This window comes from Pomacea canaliculata, linkage group LG7, assembly GCF_003073045.1.
Source record: "Pomacea canaliculata isolate SZHN2017 linkage group LG7, ASM307304v1, whole genome shotgun sequence".
NCBI lineage: Eukaryota > Metazoa > Mollusca > Gastropoda > Architaenioglossa > Ampullariidae > Pomacea > Pomacea canaliculata.
The window spans coordinates 729863-741229 of NC_037596.1; the positions used below are offsets into that span (position 1 = coordinate 729863).

The window sequence follows — 11367 nt, forward strand, 5'->3', positions numbered from 1 at the left end:
AAGAAAGCACAGTGCCGTAGCACATGTCTATTGTGGATTTCTTCCGTGTGGGTCAAGCAGGACATAAATTATTTCCTGTTGAGAACCATTGTAAGCCGGTAGAAATTACAGCCATTGAGACTAAGCTTGATGCTCTCAGGAAATAACTCTACATGTTGGTGACTATGAGTACTTTTTTTGCACTAGCGCTTAGTAGATATACACACGGGTACGGAACTGCTTGTGGAGCTATCTGGAAAGAAGAAGGCACGGAAAGAAATAAACAGCAGTTTCAGATTGGTTGTATATGTTTCGTCAAAATCATGAAGTGATCAAAGGTCTGTTTTAAAATTTAAAGGAATATACAACAGAGAAATATTGCCTTTTTTTTTACAAACAACCTTTTTATGTCATAAAATCTTTAAGCTGAACAAATGAAAGCTCGTGTGGTTAACGGGACGTCGGAGGCGGGACGCCTGGAAATATTTTACAATGGAAAATGGGCAACAGTGTGTGGCTGGGGATTCGTCAAAAATGAGGCTCAAGTTGCCTGTAAGATGTTGGGTTATAACAGGTGTGTATTTATTTTTTTGTTTGATAATAAAGTCTTCGAAACCACACGCTATTATGAATTCAATATTAGTCAGTTCTTATAAAGTTCTGTGGAGGATACTTGTGAACTAAACTGAATTGTACAAGCAAACAGTTAATAACCATACAAGAAACACACGAGTTTCAGACGGATTACACCAAACGTGTTTAGGTAAAGTCTTATAACTTAAGTAAAGTAAATAAGCACATTGTTGAATTCTGCAATTCACCAAATAAACTACAGTATGCTAGCCTTCTTAAATGCGTTTAAAATAAATACATAGATGAGTGTGCAATAACTGTAAGTCTTCTATGTACTTCTGTGAACCAACAGCACTGAAGTAGCAGCTGTCAGCTCAGTCAGATACGGTCGAGGTACAGGTTTCGTTCTTCCTCATATTTTCACCTGTCAAGGAATAGAATCCAGCCTAGCGCAATGCAAGCTTGAACAACTGTTTTCCCGTGGTTGTGATCACGAAAACGACGTCGGCGTCGTCTGTAACATCAGTAAGAACGGGGAGCTATTTGCTAGAAAAATATTGTTGTTGTTTTTCTTTTCAATGTCAGTGTCTTTTACTGTAATGTTCGTAAAGTTCCAATATTCGCAATACGGTTAGAATCAGGAGGTAGCTCAAAAAGATGATGTAAGACCACGTTATATTTTTCTACATGGCTTAGAGAAAGAAATGCATCAGCGGGTGTGAAAGTCTGGTTTTAATTTCTTTGGTTTGTTGTGTCTAGTAGACGTATGGAATATCCTTTGTTTTTTTGGACTTGTTACAGTTTCTGTAAAATAATTTGATTTTATAAGTGTTAGCTGACCTGAAATAAGAATAATCCATTATTAATGCAATATGAAAAAAGGTGAAGATAACAAGTTCTGTTGAGTCATAAACGTGTAGTATACAAATGTATTGTTTGGAGACTTTTTAATAATTAATGAAGAAACATCGAAGCAGTAAACTCTTTCATAAACAGTATTTTGATTGATATTTTTTCCCATAAGCTGAACACATGACAGCACGTCTTGTTAACGGAACGTCGGAGGCGGGACGTCTGGAGATATTTTTTAATAGAGAATGGAGCACAGTGTGTAATCTTGGATTTGGAAATAATGAAGCTCAAGTCGCATGCAAGATGCTGGGATATGAAAGGTGTTATTCTTTCTCAAAAATGTATAATAAATATAACTTAACTTTTGGTGAGCTATTAAATAATGTTTAACGTGCTGCTGAATTAACATATAAACTATTATAAAAAATATGCAAGTTTCAGAATAATTGTTATTGTTGGTGATGATTATGATGATGATGATGATGATGATGATGATGATGGTATGTGTTTATATATATAACAGATGATACTGTGCAAAAATGTGTAATACGAATGCTAAATAATGAGTACATTAAATAAAATGCATTTGATTTATCTAATTAAACAAATGCATTTGTGACTGGTAGAAATTCTTTAATGCAAACTCGTTCATTGACAGTACTGGAGCAGCAGTTGTGAGCTCGGTCAGATACGGTCAAGGTGCAGGTCACGTTCTCTTTAACTACGTGGTCTGTCAAGGAACAGAAACCAGTCTGTGGCAGTGTAACCTAGGAGATCTGTATTCCCGTGAATGTGGCCACACATACGACGTCGGTGTCGTCTGTAATATCAGTAAGAAAATACATCATCCAAAACTCTTTTTTGTTGTTTTTGCTGTTGTTATTCTTTTTCTTCTAGCTGTTCTTCTTCAAGTGTTTTCCAGTTCAAGTAGTACTTATAATCAGTGTGACAGAAATATAAATAGTAGCCGGCTGCTGGTGTTTTATATTTTCATCAACAAAGACGGTAACAGATAAAACAAAGAGCATATAATTACCCTTGCCTTTAAGCCCACAATGCGTGGTCACATAAACAATCTAAACACGATAAAATATAAGGTTTGTCATGTACACCCCTCAAGGCTTGGCAAATAAAATTATAACATTCCTATCAAACTATATCAAGAATAATATATAAGGATAAGTACCCAAAAGTGTCTAGAGACACCAACAATATTAAGTTACTTCGTCTAGGCTGGGTATAGCTTAGATTTATGCCATGTAATTTGGTTTTATAAGTGCTATCTGAACTGAGAATGGACCATTACTAATACAACACTGAACTAGGAGATGTTTCAGAAAACAACACATAGAATTAAGAATATGCAAAGGGAGAGGACTGCTAAAAATTGTTAATGGCTTCCTTTTGTTAGGTTAGCCATGGATATTCAAATACATTGATTACACATTGTAACAGACTAGTAAAACTTTTTATTAATGTGTTTGTGAGTGTATATATATATAGTCTTTATTTTTTTTTTTAAAAAAGCTAAATGGCACATGCTACATTGTGTAGCAGATGTGCAGCATTGAAAGTTTTTGTTCGGAGTAATTTTGAGTAATTCAAGGAAAATAAATCGAAAAAATGTATTATAGATAATAGTTTTACAGTTTACAAGCACAATGTTGATGTTTTAACTCTTGTTAGCTGAACAGATAGAAGCACGTCTAGTAAACGGAACTTCAACTGCAGGACGTCTGGAGATATTCTTTAACAGAGAGTGGGGAACAGTGTGTGGTTATCTATTTGGAGATAAAGAGGCTCAAGTTGCCTGCAACATGCTTGGATATAACAGGTGCAGACATTGTTTTGTTTCTCAGTTTTATATTTTTTATTGATAAAACTAATAAATATAATCTTACATAAGTCTCTGTTATTTAAAGTATTATTACAAAACATTTTCAAATGTTATGTAATTGAAATTTAACCTCTGATCAACTTGAACGTTTTGGAAAATTATCTTTGTTGTTGTTGATGATGATGATGATGATGATGATGATAATTTGAGGCGCACATTATTATTAAGGAAACTATTTTAGCGCTCTCTACTCTAAGGACCACAAGCAAACATCAGTCAAACCTATTTAGGAAGTACAAGCATTAGTAAACTGATGACACAGTGCAAATATTTACAGGATACTTTTTAAAAATCACAAAAAAGGATACCAATATCTACAGTTTGTAATCTAGCAAATGGCACACAGTATATTATCCTCCTCCTCCTCATCATCATCATCATCATCATCATCATCATCATCATCATCAGCATCTATGTATTTCTAATTACTAAAAATCAATTCTCTGTAAACCCGTGGAACAGCAGCAGAGCAGCAGCTGTCAGCTCCGTCAGATACGGTCATGGTGCAGGTCCCGTTCTTCTTTCCCGAGTGGAATGTCAGGGAGCAGAGAGCAGTCTGGCACAGTGCAACCTCGGAGAACTGTATTCAAACTGTAAGGAGGAATACAGCGTCGGTGTCGTCTGTAACATCAGTAAGGACAAAGAATTGTTTGCTCTTTAACTTGTTTGTCTTTCTTACTTTTGCTGCCTTTTTTCTGTCGTTTTACAAGTAGTTTCCGACTCTAGTATAAGAGAAGTAATAATTTCAGTTTCATGAACATCTAATAGTTGCTCGTTGCTTGTATTTTACGCTGTCGTCAACAAATTAAGTACAAGATTGAAATTAAAAAAAAGAAAAAAAACACCACAAATAGCACCAATTCAAGTGCAATTAAATGTGCAAGTGGATAATAAAGTCACTATTACCATCGACTAAATTTTTATTTCATCCGGTACACGATACAGCATGTCCATGAGAAAATATCTACCACCTACTCACACCAACAAAAAATTTCTGAAATCAAATTCATATAGTCTTGAGTTCTGGCTTCACTACCGCTCTTCACAACCCATCCAACGTGGTGATTGTGTTCTGCATCACCATCCCCCCTCCCATCCTACTGTATTTATGGGAGGGGGGAGAGATCAGGTCCTGCTGCAATTCCTTTTAAGTGCAAATGTCAACTTTCGGCAGAAATTAGAGCACCATATCTCCTGTTTAATAAATCCCAACAGGCGTATCTTGCAAAAACTTTCTCCTGACGATTTATGATAAGATAACGTAGAAAAATTAGCCAAAAATAACTAGATCAATAAACACCCCCTTGATTGTAAATATTAGTGGTTTGATTTTGAAATTTTTAATATAGATGAATGAAAACATGCTTACTAAAACTGTATCAAATGTAATGAAAATACAATTATTTGTGTATTCTAAAATATTAATTTTGCATATTTTACTCCGATTTGTAATCTATTAACAGTCACTTTCTGAAGATATAATGCATATCATAGGAGACACTATTGTAAAATTTGCATCTTGTGTGGCGACCTTTCAAATATTGACTACTCTAAAGGAACGATCAGAACTAAAATTTATTAATTATAGCCATCTTTCAATTTAGAAACAAGGCATTCCCACTGTCCTCTTACAGCACGGATACCCTATATCTCAGCTGTGATAAATACATACATAAATGTGTTATACTGCTGATATGTTTTTAATGTCATGAACATGTTTATGTTCTGTTAGCTTCACCGATGGAAACACGTTTAGTTGGCGGAGCTTCAGAGGCGGCGGGACGTTTAGAAATATTTTTCAATGACGAATGGAGCACAGTCTGTCAAGATGAATTTGGAAAAAGTGAAATGAAGGTAGCCTGCAGGATGCTTGGATTCAACAGGTAAATAGCCCATTATAAACAGTTGTTATAGACCTTTTATTAAACTGGTTGGTGCCAGATATGAGTGGTTATATCAACTAATGTTTATACCGGATTAGCTTTAAAAAGCTGAGCTGAGAAATGCTGTTGTAGCTGTGTACGTAAACCTCCTACATGATTTTATTTTTAAAAACAAATCTCTGAAGGTATTAAACATTCATATATCAAACATATTATTTGTTGTTAGTCATGAGGCTCTCTAACTCCTTTAAATTGCATCCATCAAATTGATGTATAACTGTATGACTCTTATCTTTTATTTTTTTCACACTCTTATATCGTTGACATAGCAGTCACACTTTACGAAAATGGCTTTTTCTTCTCAATCCTTGGCTCAGTTATAGTTATACATTTGTTCTGTTTGTAGTGTATTTCTTACTATTACTCATCGACTTACAGCACTAGACAAGCACTTGTAAAGTCACTCATATTCGGAGAGGGTTCAGAACATCAATTTAAACAAGTGAGCTGTCAGGGAATGGAATCCAGTCTGGAACAGTGTGAGTTTGGACTGATTCGGGAAAAGGACTGCAAAGATGTTGGTATCATCTGTGACTTCAAAAACTTTAGTAAGAACAAATGACTTTCAATACTTAAAACATTGTCTCTAAGTATGCCTTTTTATTAAATATTGGTAGACCTGAAAGCTAAACACATTAGTGGATTAAGCTTGTTAGAAATATTTTAAAGTCAAATAGTAAGTGCCATCTACTTTAGAGCATAAGCCATGTGTTGTTCCCTAAAAGCAACTCAAACATAACATTTACTCAGTAGTAAAACTTCACTTGAGCTGATGGTGTATTTTAATTTTGTCAGTTCAATAAAGATTTTCATATCGAGCTTTATGGTGAATATATTTTGCTTTCCTTTAAACATAATTCTTCAGTAGGTTTGTGAAAAAGGTTTTCTTTCGTCGAAATAGATAAACAGATCACCATTTCTGATTCACCCGTAACATGCTATACACAATGCACAGGAGTATACAGATAACGGTTACGAGTTAGAAAACATTGGCGAGAAACCCTCTGAGAACATCATTTAAAGTCATCCCTACCATTTGGTCACAGGTCTACATTTAACGGGACCTGGTCGTACAAGTGTTGACACGGGGCGTGTGGATGTGGATGTTGGAAGTGGGCGGTTCAGTACAGTCTGCATCACCAATGAGAAAACTGCCGGAGTCATCTGCAGACAACTAAATTTACCATCGTAAGAAATTATTTTTTGTGTGCAAACTTAATAAGGTACACAGAAAATTTTCCATGGATGACGGTAGCAATAAAATATCTTCAGACAGAGTATAATCAAGGAATATCAGCTTTGAATTTTAACGAGTTGAGTGATTTAAAAAAAAAAACGCTACCTGAATATGACACACACACCTACAAAGGCAACAAAATAAGTTGCACATATTCACAGTAAAATAAAAATTATAACTGTAAATAAGCAGGGGGATGTTATTTTAGATAAATATTTTTTTAATTCTTTCTGTAAAGCAGTTAATGAAGTACACCAAAAAATAAAATTTGATTCTTTTTTCGCCATATGTGTAATATAACTCAGCACACGTTTTGCAGTTATTCATTAAAGTAAAAATAGCATGGCATACAAAATTACGCTACAATGAAAGCCTTTACTTTATAATTAAACTACATACAATGATAAAATAATTTTGACAAGAGCTGAATAATCATCCTCCTAAAGGCACAAACAATACTCAAATAAACAATGTTTAAATCAAACCAGAAATGTATCTCTTTGTTCAATAAATCCATCCACACGACCAACAACTTAAAAAAAAATAGAGGGACATAAAAAGTTGGATGACGCAGAGCTTAATACACAATGGATAAAATCCACCTTCCGTCCCATGAACAAGACGCGCGTGCACACACACACACACACAAACATACATCGTGGTTGCACTTGTCAGTACAGCGATGTCAACACATAGGCAAAAGAAGCATGTACAAAGAGCCACTAACAGAGAAAAACTGTATTGTATTCGGAAAAGTTCTGTCCCTTCGCCTAACAGGCTGAGGAAATTTGCTATCCTTGATATTTTTTGCGTTTTGTGGTCGTGCTTCGATTCGGTTCAAAGTGTTAGACCTTCGGGTGCACACGTGCTTCTTCTGTGTTTCTTCCTCTTCTCGCTTTCGACGGAACTGTATATAATATTATTTTAAAATGCGAACTTTTTGGATTTGATTGTTGGAATCAACTTCCCCTTCTTCACACGTTTCGGCAGCGACCTTGAACTGTAGTGATGATCACCTCTCTCTCAGCTTCATATGATAGCATTGCTTTATATTCTCAATATCGTTTCTGTATTTTTCTGATGCCATTGGCCTTATTCCCTGGAGTCGTTACCGTTAAATCCACAGTTATCCCTCTTTAATGCCGGCTTCAGTGTCCTCGCATTGTTCTTCCTTCTACATCTTTGTTACTATTTTGTGATCTTGTTCAGCACAAGGATTCCGCCTTTGGCTGAGAGATTTTGCAGTAGAAAATTATTACTATTGTTATTATTATTTAAAATATTAATAAAAATTATTTTAAAAAAAACTTCTTAGTATTTGTATAGTTTACTCAAAATGGAATGAAAGATGCTTAAGTCTTTTATTTATTGAACTCTTTTATTTCCCTCTTTACTTAGTGATTATCCAGTACTAACTGCTGGGTCGACGTTTGGACGAAGGAAAAGTCCAATGTTAGACGTTTCTTTTGCTTGTGATGGACACGAGAACAGCCTTTTTGAGTGTGGCTGGGATGAAACTACGCGAGAATGCTATTCTACTGATGCTGGTGTTTTCTGCAGCGGTTATAAGATATTTTATATTTGCTTACTGACGCATTTGGAATTATTTTATTCCCACCTATTTTAATATTTATTTATACCTTAATATATTATAAAGGCTGCATGCCTACACTTTTATTGATTCTATATCTCATAAGATCTTCAAGTCTACCTTGTTTATCCTTCCGTCCTTATGATGTCAATCTGTTAAACGCTAAGAGCATGCTTCTTCATGACCGTCTGCATTCCCTATATAAATCGCAGGCTGCTTATGATGATTATTATCTGTAAAGTATCTTTGTTAGCATCCCTTTGAGTATTAACGTTTTGATAATATTATATAGCATTGCACCTTGCAGTATTTTTCCTGTCCATGTAAAAAGGTAAAGTTCAACCCCTAACCTTTTCAGGTCGTAGGGCGGTGGGGTGTACGAGACTTCACTTTTCTTGATGGTGTTGTAACTTTTTTTTTCAGCCAATAATCTCTACATAGTTTCTGAGACGAATATGTACCCGTTAGTTGAGGGAGGAGACAGAGCTCTAATGTGTGTTTCACCACGAAAGTATAAACGGGTCGCAAGTACACATGGTCAGAGACAGCCGGCGGCCGTCCTAATGACAATCTTCTGGTCTTTGACAATCTGACGAAGGAACACAATGGACGTCGAGTAGAGTGTCAAACTATTTTTCGCCACCCTGATTATGGTTATAATGTGGATGCACATAGTGGCATCCATATGTTGAAGGTTTACTGTGAGTACACGCTGACTGACAACAAAATGTTTTTTTCTTGACAGTTGCATAATCTTTACACAAGCAGTCTGAACATACTTTTTACATTAACGTAAGGTCATCCACATTATTTCACAATTTAAAAAAGCTTTGTAAAGAATATTTCTATTCCGTTTTAGACATATAGCTCGACAAGGACTCAATAAATGAATTATAAATATTATCAGAGAATAATTTATAATACTTTAATATTTTACTAGAATTTCCTTTATATAAAATACTAAAATAACTTTATATTGTTGTTTAATGGAAATAAATTTCCTACTGAGACACAAAATGATTATACAGAATCTTATAGATTTTTAAGAGAACAGAATTTATAATAAAATAATTTTTCATAATGACATAGTTTCTTCTCTTATTTACCTGTTTTGATTTAGTCTAATGTATTCGAGCAATGCAATATACGTTGGAGGATAAAAGTAAGAAATTGTCACATATTGCAGATAAACCGTTGATCAGGATTACATGGACAGATAATCCTTGGAAACCACAGCAATCTTTGACAAACCTCTCTAAAGTGATTGAAGGACACAACGTGACCCTGTGGTGTGAGGCTGACAGCAACCCTCCCCCCGCGTCCATCACGTGGTCAGGAAGAGTGAACAGCACGACTGGGGAGTTACGGATCCTAGCGGCAGACCACGTGACACACAGCGGTGTGTACACCTGTACCGTCGTCACTGAAACCGTTGATGAGGACGACAGACTTCCACTGACCTCCTCTTATCAGGTCACTCTTAGTATCCAAGGTTATTCCTCTTCTTTATTTTTCGAATTTAAAGCGCAACTTTTCTCGCACGAGCACAACATATCTACAAATGAAATGTCACAAACATTTAATTCTTTGCAGTACATTAATATAAATACGTGTTGATGTGAGACTGCATCGATGACAAAATGCCACGTGCCGATCTTACAATTACTTTCAGCAAGACGAGTTGCGATTTTCATTATTTTTCGAAACAACTTGTTTGGTGTGTCTACCGTCAGCTTACACCTGCTGAGAAGATCGGATCACAGAGAAGTAAGCGATTTACAAGTATAATTATGTAAGAAAGTTTGTAAGCCGAGAACTATTCAGCTTTTACTCTCCGATAAGCATTAAAAAAAAAGAAATGCTAGAAATCTGTCGATAAAATGTGTACAGTAGTTATTATTCACCACTTACTGTATTGGATCTTGCAAATGTCTTCATACAACAATATGTATACCAAATATATTTTAGATTTTAACATCCCTTAAATATATCATTAAGGTAAAAATCTACCTTTATCTAAAACGTATCAAGCAAACATCAGTCATTGAGCACGCGTGAGTGCGTGCGTGAGTGCGTGCGTGTGAGTGCGAGAGAGAAAATGAGTGTGCTTTCAGTTCGCTTTGATGAATTCTCTCAGGTATGTTTTGAGAAAGGGTTTTTTGTTACAGGTGTTGCAATTCCTAAGCCAAGTGCCCCGTACCTTGTCAATGATACTACTGTAAGACACGGTTCTCTAGTTTTCCAGCTCTCCAGCGTGGTACTACCTACAGGTGAGAAGCGGTCATAGATAAGTGACACCATTCCGTTCCTACTGGCCAGGTGGCAGCTTTGCTCTTTGATGTTAAATTAACCAATACCGTAGATATTTAAAAAATCTGAAAGATGGTCAATTAGTCCACATAGGGAAGACCAGCTACGACTAAATAAATCTTAAAACATACATCTCAGATTTTAACATTCTTGCTAAAGTCTCAGACACACGATTTTTTTTTCAACATATTATGATTTGTTTCTTTTCGTTGAGGGACCTACACGTCGAATTATCTCCAAACTGCTTGGCAAACTGAACTGATTGCTGTTTTAAAATTTCGTGTCGGCTTACGGTTTAGCAACATGACTTTCAGTGCACTTCCCCAACTTGACTAAACATCAAAATTTACTCTTTTTTGCAATTTTTTTTTTGTTGTTCATTTTCTTATACCTATGGTCAAGAATTGTGGGTCCCGCTAACTTTTCTCTCAAAACTCTGTTTATAAGTAAATTTCGGCTCCGTTAAGCAGACCTTATCTCGCATCTTTCTTTTACCCGACCAATTATCTACCTGTGATGTGAAGAAAGAGGACCTAGAAAACCTTGTGAAATAATAGTTCATGTTAACTTTAGCTTGAATCTATTGTTGCTGTTGTTTAACCGTCCCCGGCGTCGCCGGATGCACGCTCGCACCCGCTCAAACAGAGGCAGAAACACACAAACACACAACCACTCGCTCAGCCAGACACGCCGCACGACGTTCCAGAACACTGACAAGAACAAAATGAACAGTACAAAAAAAGACAAATTTATTATACACACAAAATAATGATAATAACATATCATACACACATGCACATCCACACTGAAAAGATAGAAGAAAAAAACTGCTTTGAGCACAGGTGGGAGAAAAAGAGGATAATAATAATTTTTAAATAAACAAGAAAAACAAACACAAAGTGGGAGAGGTGAGATTAAGGGGCACAACACCAGCACGCACTTCGGGGTAGCTCTGGGAAGTCTACCAAATTCTTTCGCAGCCCCA

General features: G+C 35.8%; 1 protein-coding gene across 2 annotated transcripts; it reads left to right on the plus strand.

Moving 5' to 3' along the window:
- Positions 1-36: 36 nt before the first annotated feature.
- On the plus strand, positions 37-8581 carry LOC112569484 (deleted in malignant brain tumors 1 protein-like). 2 transcript variants are annotated; one of them, XM_025247291.1, is made up of 10 exons: positions 37-553; positions 905-1077; positions 1577-1724; positions 2063-2235; positions 3091-3238; positions 3764-3933; positions 5034-5184; positions 5623-5792; positions 6291-6432; positions 8496-8581. In XM_025247291.1, the coding sequence occupies exons 1-10, from the start codon at positions 414-416 to the stop codon at positions 8500-8502; spliced, it is 1422 nt and encodes a 473-aa protein (XP_025103076.1). In that variant the 5' UTR covers positions 37-413; the 3' UTR covers positions 8503-8581. The 2 variants fall into 2 exon arrangements, with proteins under 2 accessions (XP_025103076.1, XP_025103075.1); XM_025247290.1 differs by lacking the exon at positions 8496-8581 and adding an exon at positions 7880-8336.
- Positions 8582-11367: the final 2786 nt, after the last annotated feature.

Bases quoted from the DNA above. Each gene is read 5' to 3' on its own strand.
- LOC112569484 (XM_025247290.1), top strand. From the start codon at position 414: ATGAAAGCTCGTGTGGTTAACGGGACGTCGGAGGCGGGACGCCTGGAA. The intron at 554-904 runs GTGTGTATTTAT...GTGAACCAACAG, and splicing joins AAGATGTTGGGTTATAACAG to CACTGAAGTAGCAGCTGTCA. The intron at 3,239-3,763 runs GTGCAGACATTG...CCCGTGGAACAG, and splicing joins AACATGCTTGGATATAACAG to CAGCAGAGCAGCAGCTGTCA.